This window comes from Hydra viridissima, unplaced genomic scaffold (genome assembly GCF_058129835.1).
Source record: "Hydra viridissima isolate aposymbiotic clone 2 unplaced genomic scaffold, HvirCarnegie_v1 scaffold_5, whole genome shotgun sequence".
NCBI lineage: Eukaryota > Metazoa > Cnidaria > Hydrozoa > Anthoathecata > Hydridae > Hydra > Hydra viridissima.
In genome coordinates, this window is record NW_028324304.1 from 9429931 (window position 1) to 9445643 (window position 15713).

A 15713-nucleotide genomic window follows, 5' to 3' on the forward strand; every position below is an offset into this window, starting at 1 on the left:
TGATGAGCAACCTGGTTTTGTTTGAATAAAAAATATTAAAAGCTCAAAAGGAATATGAATAAATTTTGGAATGTATTTGTATAGTTTTTTGAAACTTATTTTGAGTTATTTTGCTGAAACCTAATTTTAATTTAATTTTTTTATCATCAAATATTTTTGCATAACATTTTGAAAAAATAAGAAAAAAAAAGGCAAAAGAACTGAAAAACTAAAAGGTTCATCTATATACAAGTTTATCAAGTTATTTACACCTAATTTTTTTTAGTTAAAAATAAAAAATATTTTTGACTTACTTGCATTAGCATTAAAAAGTAGAGAGAAAAGTAGGAAGTAAATTTCTGAGAGATCAGTGTGTTCCTGAAGCAAAACAGTTAACAATGGCATTCCTTTTTGTTTGTATGACTGATGGTTCACTTCATGATCAAGACCTGTAGAAGGTACTGGTTCCACAACATTGAAACCTGAAAATAATGATTATATAACATCTATTTAAACTTAATCTCATCGTTTTGTGTAAACCAGTTTTTAGCTTTTGATTTAAAATTTTTGTTTTGGAATTTTCTTTAAAGCTTAACTAAAATGATTTTATAAATTATGTGAAAAAAAACCTGCAGCAACATTGCTTTTTTTTGTTGTAATGGCATCACAACCCTCTAACCAAAAACCATTCATTAACCCACATTGAAAGTTACTTAATGCAGTAGAATTCCCAAGTAAAATAAAAAGCATGCGTGCCCCACGCAAAACTGTTTGCTTATGCACTTTAGCTCCAAGAAATAATAGGAACCAGTCAAACCCAAGAATGCTACATAGCTGATCACTGAACCTAATTGAAAAAATTAAAAAAAAAAAATGTTCAAGTATCATTTTTCTAATTTTTATTTTTCCTTTTAAAAATCCAAAAAAGATCTTCATTGAGCTGTTATATATAGTAACTTATTTTTCAATTTTTATAAGAAATGATGATGTAACTTACAATATTGAGTCTTTCTCCTGGCCAGAAGATAACAACAAATGAATAAATATATCCAACAATGCATTGCGTTTAACAATTGTTCTTTTTATATCATATGCATGGCTCAATTCATCATAATCACTTACGAGGTCAATTTCTTGCTCATTCTGACTAATTGAGATTGTACTAGCTAAGTACTGGCCAACTCTGAAAGAAAAATTTTGATGACCATTGTGAATAATATAAAAATTTCATAGTAGAATCTATTTTGTAACAACATCTAATACTTTAGCAACATGAAAGATATTGTTAAAATTGTTAACTAGATTTTTTTTTATTGCAACAAAAATGTAGACATTTTTTTGCATATGATTTTCTATTTATCAAAGGGGAAAATCAACAAACTTTTATTTTTTTCCCTACTGCAACCTCAGCCTTAAAAATTCACAAACTACTTTAAAAATTTATCATCATTAATTTTGAAAAACCTGTGACAAAAAGTCACCTATTGCTAAAGCAAAGGAGAAATTATGAACCACAATTTAGAAAAAAATGACACAATTAAAAAAAATTTTGTCTAAGTGTTGGATTTCTTTGATTATCTTTTTATTGCTTTCGACTTTTTACTTTTTCCATATTTTTTCCTTCCACCAGGGGCAGCTTCAAAAAACTAATCAGCTGTTACAGCTTATGCAAAAGCATTTGTCTATTGAGTCTCAGATGTTATCCAACCTAAGAAATTGCTTTATAACCAAGGATAGTTTTTGTAGCCTTAAGAAAAACCCAGTGTCTAAGTTATTTAAACAAATCATCCTTCAGAAATTGAAGTTTGATGTAATAATTTACTAGCAGCAGAAACAACTCCCACTACAATTTTACATTTTGCATCTTGAAAAACCAAACCGAAAGATTTTAACAATGGTTATGAATAGAATTTTAGTCATAAATACTTAATTGGTATTATTAGGTGGTATTAATTAATTGGGATATTATAAATAGTTCGACTAGTTTTTGGAAGACTTACTTTAGAAGACTCACTAGAAATGGTATTTGAACTTTCTTTGAGACAATTTTGAATCAACAGTGTCAAAGTTTTTAAACAATCTCATCTTGGTAAAAGTATCAATATTATTATCAAAACTATTTATAAAAAATTTTAGTACCATTTGAATTTAATCATAAACTTGTCAACACAACAGTATGTAAAAATTAATTTAACTTTCCCAGGTTTTATTATTAGGTGCATTACAAAAACTGTCTACAGAAAGTATATCTATTTACTTCCTCTAGAAACCAACTCTACCAAAATAATTATTACAGCTTCAAATTATAACCATTAGAACTTGCTTAGAAAAACAATTTTTCTTGTTAGCAAAAGAAAACTTACATGAGTAAATCATTGGTTTGAGTTGAATGAGCAAGCAAAACAGATAAAACATTTGCTACAGTATGCAATGTAGGTTCAATCATATCTCCTTCTTGAATCATATGAATAAATTTTGGAATGCAACTAAGTTTACACATACATTGAATGTTTCGTTTATGATCCCTGTTCATTTGTAGAAAACAAAAAAGAAAAAAAAAACAGTTATTTTATGTAAATTTATTTTGAAATACATATTTTTAAAAAAGCCAGCTTAGATTAAATCATAAAAAGAATTTAAAAAGTTTAAGTACTGAGCACTTAAAATAAAAGTAGTCCATAATCGAAGTGTTTAGGCATTTTATACAAAACAATTACAAATAATATTTCAAATCATAGTTCAAATCATATTTTTAGCCATAAATTTTTTGGTGATAAAGATAAGTTAAGAAATAAATTTTGTCAAAAATAAGTTTTATTTTAGAATGAAAAAGTAAAAAATTGAAATAACTAAATGTGTTTTTATAGTTTGATTTATAATTATGGACATAAAAATTCTGCTTTGGAATTAATTTTAAAAAATGATTTAAATAATAAAAAATAAATAAGGTCTTGTTTTGAAAAGTAAAACAAACAAAAGATTTTAAAGGTTTAAATTACAAATAACAACAACTGAAGCTTACAACCCTTGGGTAATCAATTCATAAAAATGAGAGAAGAGAGATTTCTCCAAACGACCAGGTGTGTTATGCCAAATCTATAAAAATTTGTATTCATCTTTTACTATAACTTATTGCATAAACCATTATTTTATAAACATAAGAGTATCTAGAAGTTATGATAATTAAAAAAGAATTTTTTTTTCAAAGTAATACAAAATAGCATTTAACAGTGGATAAAATAAGCATATCATGCTTTATTTTAAAACTTGCATGCACATGTAGTTTGCATTCTAGCAAAAGCACTTTTTCAAAAAAAAAAAAAAAAAAAAAGGAAAAATTATTGAGCATACATTTTGGTTTGCTATAAATTGGGAAAATCAGTTAAGGAAATTCATAGCAAATTGACCTGAGCATACCCAGATGGGGCTCCTTTATACGTATTTAGAGTTGATTTAAACATGGCATTGAGGACCTTGAAGACCAAGATTTTTGCTACAATACCCAAAGAGGAGTTTAAAAGACATTCAAGAAGTATTTAGAGAAAATGAAAACTAGGCATATAGTAAGGGTAATATTTTAATAAGGGTAAATACTTTAAATAAGGGTAAATATTTTAAACATTTAAATAAAAGTTATTAATATCTCATTTCTTTGTTCTTTTTTAGTTAAGAATATTTTTTTTTAAGTTGTAATTTATTACTTCTGGATACCCATAAGTAATAAATTACAACTTAAAAAAAAACTTTTCTCTTGGTTTATTTATTTCATACATACAAAGAACCTACCTATCCTTTATTGTATCTATATACATTATATATTATTCATATTTATCATGCATACCTATTATATATTATGAAACTTTTTCCCTTTGTTGGATAAATATTAAGTAAAAAATGGCAAAAGACAAAAAGATAATAACCTGTATGTTGCAGAGTATATCATTGAATGCTGTGACATTTGGTATGGTAACAGAATCTCGATCACTGCGAACAGTACCAATTAAAGAAAACACTAAATGAAGAATGTGGGTGTTCAACAGATGCTTCTTTTTCTCAAGCAAAAAAGCCAAAATCTAAAAAAAATAAAACTTTACCAGCTAAAAATATTTTTAATGAGATGTAAAATCTAAAAAAAGATTATGGAAAAAATTTTTAGGAAACCTTATAACCATCAATCCGAATCATCTCTCTTTTTGCAATTTTGCTACTCTGTAAGATAATAGTTAGGGCTTTTAGTGAAGCATAGAGTTCACTGAGCTGTGTAACCATAGCAATCAAACACAGCAAAATTGACATTCCTCCAATGCTAACAAATGAGGAAGCAACAGGATTAGGGCAAAAAATACGTGTACCAGCAGAACCAATAAAAAAGAAACCAATAGGACGATATAAACCATTTAGATGGAGTGAAGAATTAGGAAGCAACTGTATAGGGGTGTGTTTATCTTCAATATTGATGTTCATCTGTAGAAGAAACAGCAGAGTTTCTTTTATTCAAAATTAACTATTCAATATTAAATATAAAATAAATAAATTTATGACAATAATAAAAGTAAAATATCAAATACATTATAACTTAATAACAAAAAAAAAAGGTATTGTGAAACTTAAAGTGATCATACCTCAGTGGCTAAAAGCTCTAGATCTGATCTTGAACACTGTGCAAACAACTTGAGCAGTGTAGTCAATGTGAGATTATGAGGGTTCAATGAAAGTAGAATCTTTTCTTCAGAAACAAGTTTTTGATCATACCGTTCTTCCTAAGATATTTAAAAAAAAAAAAAAAAAAATCAGACTAAAATAAATCTTAAAACACTTGTAAGAAAAAACTTATTATGGTTAAAAAAAAACAAACATAATTCAGACTTTAACATCTGTAGATGATGTCACATAGATAGATTCTCAAGAATCAAACTATTAAAGGACTTAAACATTTATAAAATCTGATTTTATATTTTCATAAATTTTTTTAAGTCTCTAGTTTTCATAAGTTTTTTCTAGTTTTAAAAAATTTAAATCAACACATTTAAAAGTAAAACACCAAACCTCATAAACGTCTTTTAGACATGGTGCTTGAAAACAACCTACATATCCTGGCCCTAATGATTCTATACATGCTATGGTGGTATCATTTAAAGGTTCCTCAAACATTGCCATAGGTCCTAATCTCCAAACTATATTATTGATATGACAATGTTGAGGATGAGTTCCAATATATGCCAATGTCTTACAAGTACTTGCGTCTGCACAAGATGGAACTCCTTGGAAAATGTATTTTATCTAAATATCAAAATAAAATACACCTAGATATATTTTTAGACTAATTTTAAAAAAGTTCCAGAATAACAAATTTGTAAACAAAATGATGGGAATAATTTCAAAACCAAAAAACCAAGAAAAACTTGATAAAAACCAAATAACCAGTAAAAATCAATAAAGAACTAAAAGATTTACCTGGTAAAAATTCAACAAAATATTTGAAGAAGATCAAAACTAGTTTAAAAGATTTTAAAACAATATGGGATGTAAAAGTTGATAAGCAATACTATTACAATATCAGGTTGTTTAAGTTTAAAACACAGAATTGTAAATGTGTCTTTTCCATTTCACCAATAAAATTTACTTCATAAAAAGATCTCCATAAGCTAAAAAATAACTTTTTCAAGATAAACTAAGATTGTAGCTATTAAATACCTAAAAATGACAAAAATACCTTAGATGTATGAAAATGCTTGCCATTGATGTAAACAGATGCTGTGCTGTTTCGCATTACATTCTTCTGTAGAACTACACAAATATGATTCCATTTTTGTACTTCAAAAAGCCCTTCAGATTTTACAAACACCATTGTGTTAGATTTGGAACTGTTACTATCATCTGTGCTTATCTAAAAAAAATTTATGTAAAATTATAATCATAAAAAACGTAACAAAAATTATAAAGAAAAAAAAACAAAAAAAAAACAAATAAATTTTAAGATGCTTTCTTCTTTTTATAAAACTTTTTTTGCACAATACAACTTAAAAACTTAAAACAAAATGTTAACATTAAGTACTTAAGTACCTAAAATTAAGTACTAAAAAAAAGCCTTAAGTGTTAAAATTTACTTACAACTAATCTTTTATTTTGCAGATCTAAGTAAACTTGGAAGATACTAACGCTCACCACTCTCTTGGTCAATAATTCTTCGTAATGCTTCTCAACAGTAAACAAACTGATGTGAGAGCTATTGTTTAAAGATTCTGGAATAGTCACAACATATAACCATAGAGAGAGAGATAGTCCAGTAGTAGGTGGAAAAATTCGCTCACCATTAGATGAAGAAGTTATAGGTAGAGTGGATGTTCCACTAATAGATTTCCTATAAGAGTTTAGGGTTGTGGCTAAAATAAACAAAAAAAAAAAAAAGAACTTAAATTTTTGTGAAAAATGTTATCATCTCACTCTCTTTAATACATGAACAAAAAAATAGTACTATGTAAAAAAAAAAAAAATCATTTAGAAAGTATTTGGTACAATAACAGTTCAAAATATAAATTTAGAAAGAATTAAAGTTCATTCTAAATGAAAACATACTTTGAACATTCTGCGGAGTTAAAGCAGGCAGAAATAAACAAGCATAACCATCTTCATTCATATCAAACTCAATAAAAGCAGGTGGCTCAAGTGGTACTGTGCTTAAAACATCACGTGGGGTAGTTAGAGACACAACAGATTTTACTAAATTTTGTGGCAGTGGGCGCCCTTCAAATCTCTCACACAATCTGGTTATTTCATCTGCAAAACTGCAACTTTCAATAGATCCTAAATCCTTTTCATCTGCATCAAATAAAGATTCAATCCTATTAACAGCAGTTTTTATGCTAATATCCACCTCATCAAAATTATCTGGAGTAAATGAAGATGGTCTTTGCTCATTTATTATAATAGGCAAGTTCAGCTCTTTTTCATCAGTGCATAAAATTCCCTTTCCATCTGTTTCTAAGTTCAGATTTTCTTCCTCTGTTGAAATTTTATCTAAAGAGTTTTGTTTGCTATACTGACTTGATAGGCCATCCTCAACTGTTTGGAATTCATTTTCTTCAAGTAAATTTGGTGTGCTAGATCTCTCATCACATAGGAAATCAATATCACCATCAAAAAATTCAAGTAGCATGCTACAGTCAACTTCATCTTTTTCTTCTATGGCTTTTGATGTTTCTTTTTCAGGACCTCTCAGAACAGCATATGGAGATTTACTACATAAAGGATATCCCAAACGAAGAAACTTCCTAGATAAAAATAGAAATCACTAGTCTTAATCAATAATTTTCAAAGTGTTTACCTAGATGATTTGATTCCATCTATTCATAACATCAACATAGCGAAGTAAAAAAACTTGTCAAAAACTCTCTATTACTAACTATTATACAAAAACGCAACTAAATGTCATCATAACAACTTTACTAATAAAAACTGCAAGATCATTTATCAATTTAGGTAATGGAAAAAACAAAAGTTTATATAATAATGTTAAAAAAATTAAAAGGTATATTTAAATGATATATAGAACATTATATATCATTTAAATAGATGCAAGCTATTTACCCTTTATTAACTTATTATAAATTATACTTCTAATATATAAAACTTTAAGCAGTTGTTGTCTTCAAATTTTTAGGGTTTAAGAGAAAGACCATGTTTTACAACACTTCTAGCAACTTTTGCTTTCTTCCTTGTGGTTGTTCTTGGGTCTACACTCTCTTTCTATTAATCTAAATGACTCTGAATTAAGTGCATTCTTTTATGAAACTGTATTGCATAAAGTTGATTGTACCTCCTGATACCTTTTCCATATATTGAAAACTGTGATTCTGCGGACATTTACCTGCTTCATAACATCTTTATTACTTAAACAACCATTTTCAAAGCAAATATTTGAATGCATTTTATTTCAGTCAACTTAATTAGATTTGAAATATTGAAACAAATATTTGACTTTATTAAAAGTGCATTATTAAAAAACAATTTATATTTTCTATATTTAACTAATGGGTAAATACATAAGCCGCACCCTGTATAATACATTTTTTAGGTTATATGTAAAAACCTCTGATATGATCAAAGCAAATTTTAAGTCCTCTCAACTTCTTCTAACGAGAAAGAAATAACTAAGATTTTACACAAATCTTAAGCAATTTTAAGGTTAGTAAAATTTTTTAATATTTGGACTAATAAATGTTCAAATAGTTTAAATTTCAGTTAAAAAAAGTACTAACCTAAGAACTTTTGGATGCAGTGACTGAGATGCAAGTCGCTCAAACAACTTGGTAAGAGAAGTATTTAAAAGATGTTCATCATTGATAAATGACTCTTGACATTTATCCAAGAGCAGATATGGCAAGCCAGCTTCACACATAAGTTGTTGATTTATTTCTGAACACATTAAGTACTGAACTTGATCCACAGCAAACAGTAAAATATCATCCTAAATTTCAAATATCATTTTTGATTTTACTGTAATAATTTATTTTTCCACAAATTACAATTGTTATTATTTCTATCATTTCATAAGTACAGAAACAAAAACAAGAAAAAATCTTTCTGGTATCTTTTTAGAAAATTATGAAAACAAGAACACATTTTTATTTTTAATTACATTACAAATAACATTACAATTTAGTATTTATGATTAATATAGTGGCTATGCTTTCTAATTGTAAAAACAAGTTATGAGAACAAAACTATGTAACAAATTTTCCTTTGAAATATTTATTTAGAAAAGAAAGTAACCTCTTGACATCCATCAGTCAAAAGTAGTGGTAACAACTCAATCAGCCCATTAATAGCAGCAGGATGAAAAATTTTTGGAATTTTTTGTAAAGTTATCAAGTGATCAAATTTTAAACTGAAACTATCAAATACACCAATTGCCATACTTAATATTGCTTTACAAATCACTAACTGCATATACTTTTGACCATTCTTCTCCACATTTGGTAGTTCTGCTGCTGCTTCTCCTTTTTGAATCTTTGGAGATGAGATTGAGAGACGCTTAAACAAAAACACCTTGTTATTGGAAGAGAAACAACCCAAAAGTTTAACAGTGTCAATTAGTCCTTTGAAGCGTATTTCATCCATGAAAATAATCTTGTTAATTGGCTCATCTTTCATTGCACACGTAAGCACATTAAAAACCATCCATATGACCTCAAGCAAACTTTCACATCTTGCTGGAATAAAAAGGTTTTATGAAAATAAACTTATCAAGTTGTTTTTTAAATACATGAAATTATTTTATATTTTTTTGCAGCTTTCATTTACAGAAACAATTTTAAAGTGCTAGAGAAAAACTTATAGTAAAACAAATATAAAGCAAATTATTTTGTACAAAGGGTACAACATTAGCTTACATATTTATAACATGTAATATAAAACCTGCTTACAAAAAGGTATTTGTTTTGATTTTAGGCATAATTTAAGAGAGTAACTTCAAAAAAAAAAAAAAAAACAAGATCATATTTTTTTTGTTGCTCTAAATCATTTAAACTATTATCACATTATTTTTGTTGCTATGAACTAATAAGTTATTATTACATCATCTTAGTTTCTATGAACCCTTTAAGTTATCATTATATTAGTTTCAATTTATTACCCAGAATAGATGGCTTAAACCAAATTCACGATTTTTAGCAATCACTGCATTGATTGTAATAATAAAAAGATAAAAATTGCAAAAAATGAGAAATCTACCATCTTTCCATAAATCTGTTGGTGGGATAGCTAAACATCCCTCAAGACTCACTAACACTGAAACAACATAAACAAATCCTCCAACTTCTTGAAAAACAACTCGAGTTTGAGGATTTTGCTGGAATATATGGAGCAAAGATCCCAAAACATCAGACTTCAATTTCAAATCAGTTATAGTTGTAGAATGCATCAGTCCAAGCAGCGTGCCTAACACCCAAAAAAGAAATAAATATTTTTTAACTCATTATTTTTCAATTAAAAACTCTTGGCTAAACAATTTATACACAATATAAAAGTAGGTAATCAGAATACAGAACTAATATAAAGCACGTGACTGTTGAATCAGAATTAAACTCAGTGAAAATTCAAAACAACCATGTAATTTGAACAAAATGGATTGATTTTAGGCTGTATTAGGAGAAGCTCCAATACACTAAAATACAATATTGATATCAGGATGGTAGGTAGAACTAAGTTATGGCCTAACATGCTTCTCCAGGATATTGATATGCATATTTGTGTTGGTTTTTACACCAGAGTTAATGAAGACAGGTGACATTTTTTGGCTTTTGACAGGGTTGAAAAAGATTGGCATACTCAGCTTCTTTGTTCTTTCACTCCAAGATTTTCTTTGTTCTACCTTTGTTCTTCTCAGGCTTTCTTTCAATACAACCAAACTTCTTGAATTGAGTTATAACTTCATAGAGCAGTTTTAGTCATCTCAAATCCTAATGGGAATAATGCCTTAAAGGTAAAGATCAATTTTCTTTTGGTAATGTGAAAATCCTCCCAAAATTTTGTTTCCATATGCATTAAATATGATGTATTTACACATATAAGAAAATATCAAGTTTAATGGCTTCTATTCAAAATGATGGCATTAAAGTTAGTACAGATTTTACAGTTGCATGCTGTACTTAATATAAATAAATTTATATCAGATTTTCACACTAAAGTAACTTACCTAAATCATCATTTCCACCATCAACAATCAGCTGCTGGATGATACGCAAAGCATATGGTCTGACTGAATGAAAAGGAATCAAATTGTGTACACATCTAGCACCACCATGCTGACGAAACATTTCTGTATTTGCAGAGTTGTTTTCAATTAACAGTCTGACACATTCCATTAGTAAAAATAAGTATTCAGTGTTTGATTCATCAACTGCAGTTGAAGGTACAGGAGACTGGTTACCTTTTAAAAACATGAAATTTTTAAACTTAAAAAGCATAATACTTTTTTGTAACTTTTGTTTCAACTTTAAGATGTAGAAAAGAATAATACCATCAAAAGCATCCTTTAGTGAGGTTGAGTAATGCTTTAAAGCAACAACCATGACATCCATAAGACCAGCTTCTCGTAGAACAGTTTTATAAAGTGCATTATGGTTTATAAGTAAAATTAACAAATTTAAGACAGCAAGCTGACTTGACTTCAAGCTAAGCAACAGAAAAATAAATTAATAAATACATATCAGAGTAACAAGATTGGGTAATTAATGTAAGATTAGGTAATTAATGATAAGAAATTTAAAAAAGTAAAAAACATGATATACTTTGGATTTTTAAAAAGTATTGTCATTGCTACTAATTCTTGACTTGGTACCCAAGATAAATGCAAAGCCACAAACTCCACAAGTTTCAAAACAGCAGTTTTCACAGTAACATCTTTTTCAGGCATGTTCTGAATGAACTGTGCAAAGGGGTGGAGGGGCTCAATGATAAAATAGTTTGCATTATCTGAATTCAAAATGCTTTGAATTGCTTGCAAAATTTGCAAACTTAATTTATTATTGGAGCACTAAATGAAAAAATAAAACCGAAAAAATAAAACCAATAAAAAAACAATAGTATTAAAAACTATAATTAGAATAAAAAGAAATCCTGGTCAGTAATAATCAAACTTGGTGTCTATACAAAAAAAATCATTTTACTAGCTAATATCAAAAGCAATTATAAAACTAGTTTTTAGATTTATTAACTGACAGGATTGTTTTAGATGAAATAATGAAGATGAAACATGAAACAGTGATATTTCTTGTGCAAACTTGGTAGTTTTCTGTTTTACAATCAAAATTTTATAAAAAAAATTTTTTTTTTATTTAATTTAATGCTCAACCTTTACATAATCAAAATTTAATTTCAATACTTACCCATCTAAAAATGTTCAGATTTGAATCTGGAATTTCAGATTTGGATCACTTATTTACATGTTAAAGTAGAAACCTTTATTGTAGAGAAAAAAAATCATTTGCTAATATTTTTAGATTTAATGATATTAACAACTTTTCAATGTTTTTTTACTTTCAAAGTAAAACAATCAAAAAAATGTTTTTTTGGGTATAAAAATGTTGATACTATTTCAAGTGTCTCTTCCAATCTTGTCAATATTTATGACAAGTTTGTTCCAAATGACTACATTGTAAGTAAACTTGAGCATGTTATGTGCAACAGAAATCTTGATAAGTTTCCTTATGTCAAGAAAAAATTGCCTCTTGGATTGAATTTATCTGTGAGATAAATATTGATTTGTCTGTATTTTTTTTTTTTGCTTTAACATATTTTTATTAAGGGACTCTAATACTCTAGTAGTACTTAATTGAGTAATGTTATGCATTAAGAACAACCTAGCACCATCAATATTATGATGGTGTCAAGCCATTCAAAAGTCTCTTTAATATTTTTCATTTTCACTTTAAATACCAAAAGCTGAAAGTTTTATGTAGTTAAAGATTGAAAACTCTTTAACTAAATAAAACCTTCACAATTTTTACTGTCTTTGTTAACGATTCACATTACATATCCCAATAGATTTAAATGGCATTAGACTAAAAGGTACTCATACTTTCATAAAGTTATTTACCTGGTGCTACTTAGTTAGTACTTTATCTGTTACTACTGAAAGATTTTTCTGTCTTCATATTAAAACTTAAAATTTTAAAAATGATTGATTTTTTTTTTAGTGTTTTAAATATGTATAAAAAAAAAAAAAGAAAAGAAAAGAAATTAAAAATATTTCTAACAAAAAAAACCTTTAACCAAGTAAAAATAAGTAAAAATTCAAACCTCAAGAAAAACTTGCATTAAAACAGTAAATGCTTCTAAATTTCGCACACTTACACCACTTGTTAAAGTTGGTTTAGGGATTGTATACTCTCCTCTTTGGAATGGAGTGGAAATAGCTGTTGAAGGAAAGAGAGGTGAAAACCCTGTCATAACTAATGATGAAACTAGTAAAATTAAGTTCCGACTTGCTTGTTCAGATGGTTCATCACTTTGAGTTGAAAAATTTAGCAAGATCCTTTTTAAAACATTATAACCATGTGATTTTGAAAAACTTTCCATAAGAACAGATGAAACATCAGCAGAATCTTTTAAAACACACATTAGTGTAACAAACATCTCAACAACTGCTAATGGATCAACATTACATATGCTTTCAATATTTGCCAAACTTAAAGCAATGCATGATTTATCTATTGAAAAGAGATAAACACAATTTCAATAAAATTAAATATAGCTTTCAAGATAGAAAGTATTATCTTATTACTTTTTTCTAATTAAAATCTTAAAGAGGATTGACAATAAGCTGTCAGTCACACACTGATAATATGGTTGTACATACACACAAACATTCATGTATTTGGGTGTAACAGGTAATACATTTATATTAATAGGAACTAACACTTAACACTAAAGGTGAAAAACTTAGGTAATCATTACAATTAAAATTTGCTTTAAACTGAACAAATTAAATATATATATATATATATATATATATATATATATATATATATATATATATATATATAATATAATATAATATAATATAATATAATATAATATAATATAATAAACAAATGTTTATATTGACCAAAACATTTAAAGTAAAGAAAATTGTTTAAACTGTGGCAAAAGTATTGTTATGCATATTTATATATGAAAAATTAATTAAAGAAAATAAAGGTTACCATTTATATAATTAACAACATCATTTGTAAAGCAATGTCGTGTGATTGACGCTAAAACCTCAGATATTCCACTCCTCCAAATCATATGCTCACTTTTACAACTGCTGGTCAGTGCTTCAAACAATGTTGCTAAGTCATCAGTTCTTACCAACTCCTTTCCTGTGATTGGATGATTGCATAGCTTAACAAGAATAGGGACTAATGTTCTCTGCACCTCAACAAATTTTTCAGTAAAACCAAAATTTGAGGGTAAAAAGAAAAATAGTTTTATACATTTTACAAGAATAGAATGTAAATTAGCAGCTATCATACATTCAATAATGGCTAACTCTCCATCAGCAAGGATTAATAGAGTATGAAGTAAATTCCAGCCTTTGTTGTCTGATTCATCATTGCTTCTACAAAGAAAAAGAATGATATCTTTACTAGCTTGTGAATTACTTTTATTTGCAGCTCGACGCTGAACTTCTGTAACAATAAGCTTTGAAGTGTGTCCAGCAAATTGCAACACATCTCCAAATTTATCAGACAAATTGTTGAGATTAGGAAGATCACCGAAGGCTTTGATAAACACAGGTAGCATCTGATATTGCTTTAATTCTTGCTGCTCTACACTAATAGGACCTATTGGGTGAAGGAACTCCAAAAATAGTTTCCTTAAATGCTGAATGCATAAACTTCTATCTCTTTGTTGAATGACAGTTTCCTCATTTTGTCTGGCTTTGTTACGAATAACAATATTTTTTAGAAAGTTCATCCTGTGCTTTACATTTTACTTTTTCCAAAAATTAATTAGATTGATTTTATGGAATACATATTTTTGTCTATTATGTAGCTAAAGGGTGTGAAATATTCACATAAAAGTCATTAATTGAATATTACAAAAAAAGCTTGCTGAATAAATTACATTACTTTCAAAATAAATTAAATTTAAAAAAGTACAACCCTATTAATATTTTTTTTGTTTTATGCTCAGTTTCTAAAAATTTGAAATGAATAATAGATATGTATTTTTCAATATACTTTTTGTGTCGTTATTAAAAAGAAACTTACATTTAACTACATGTTCATTAAGATACCGATATGCGAATAATAAATAAATTTGGTATGTATGTAATATCACCGCAATTATATTTCTCCAGGTTTAAGTTAATCTTAAAATTAAAAACGCTTAGTTAATTATGAACAAATGTCCAAAAGTACATAGTAAGCCTTTAAATTATGATTTCTTTATAAATAAGATAAGATAATAGGACAAACAGATTTTAAGGGAATTGAAATTACACTACGCATAAGATTGTTATCTTATTTTCGAGGTTGTGCTTGTTACCTTTCGGACCACTAGAGCACATTTAGGAAAAAGCTGATAAAGCAATCTTTTCATCCTCCAGTCAATAGTATATAATAAAGTAAAAAATGTTAAGTAACAAATATTATCAAATAAGGTGCAAACTATTAGTAATTTGAAGTTAATCAAGTTTAAAGTTACTAACGAATTTAAGCATATAAAGTTGTAAGATTCCAGAAAAAAAAAATTGTTTTACTTTTTATCATTCCTTTTGTATTATTTTATTTATATTATATTTGGTACTTTATTTCTTAATGTTTGTTAAAAACCAAATACTGATGCTAAGCAAATTCCAAAATAGAAAGAAGAAAATGTTTTCTTGTGGTGCTGGACTTCAGGAATATACTGAAGTTAAGGTGTAAGGTTAGATATACTGAGGTTTAGGTGTAAGGGAAAATAAAAAAGGTATTTGCTGAAAATTTTTATTTTAATCTTTTTAGTTTATTGAATGTTAAACACAATAAAGTTAAACAATTTTCATAAAAATTTTTCTTTTTTAAACAGAAAACTCATAATGGCGGAAAATGTGAGCCATTATGGATTTTCTGTTTGAGCATTAAAAATTATATTTTTGTAGCAACATAGTTTAATAAAACAAAAGCAATGTTAAAAATCCTTTCGTATATATGCATGATATAATTTTGTTTGATAGAATTAGCATAAATTGTTTTATGTAAAGA

General features: G+C 27.3%; 1 protein-coding gene across 3 annotated transcripts in view; it reads right to left on the reverse strand.

Moving 5' to 3' along the window:
* LOC145188594 (WD repeat and FYVE domain-containing protein 3-like) overlaps positions 1-14978 on the reverse strand; it is a 40255-nt gene extending 25277 nt beyond the window's left edge. Inside the window, exons 1-21 of one of the 3 annotated variants that reach the window (XM_090088553.1) lie at positions 13998-14522; positions 13686-13866; positions 12781-13190; positions 11271-11515; positions 11000-11154; positions 10676-10909; positions 9712-9918; positions 8752-9191; positions 8238-8446; positions 6556-7250; positions 6091-6362; positions 5693-5866; positions 5026-5259; positions 4602-4739; positions 4141-4443; positions 3900-4052; positions 3002-3075; positions 2343-2504; positions 977-1162; positions 609-826; positions 294-461 (exon numbers count right to left, since the gene is read on the reverse strand). In XM_090088553.1, the coding sequence (XP_089944679.1) occupies positions 294-461; positions 609-826; positions 977-1162; positions 2343-2504; positions 3002-3075; positions 3900-4052; positions 4141-4443; positions 4602-4739; positions 5026-5259; positions 5693-5866; positions 6091-6362; positions 6556-7250; positions 8238-8446; positions 8752-9191; positions 9712-9918; positions 10676-10909; positions 11000-11154; positions 11271-11515; positions 12781-13190; positions 13686-13770 (4762 nt within the window). In that variant the 5' untranslated portion in view covers positions 13771-13866; positions 13998-14522. Of the gene's footprint in view, positions 1-293; positions 462-608; positions 827-976; positions 1163-2342; positions 2505-3001; positions 3076-3899; positions 4053-4140; positions 4444-4601; positions 4740-5025; positions 5260-5692; positions 5867-6090; positions 6363-6555; positions 7251-8237; positions 8447-8751; positions 9192-9711; positions 9919-10675; positions 10910-10999; positions 11155-11270; positions 11516-12780; positions 13191-13685 lie in introns of all 3 variants that reach the window. The other 2 variants (XM_090088552.1, XM_090088551.1) reach the window with 2 other exon arrangements.
* Between the last annotated feature and the right edge of the window lie 735 nt (positions 14979-15713).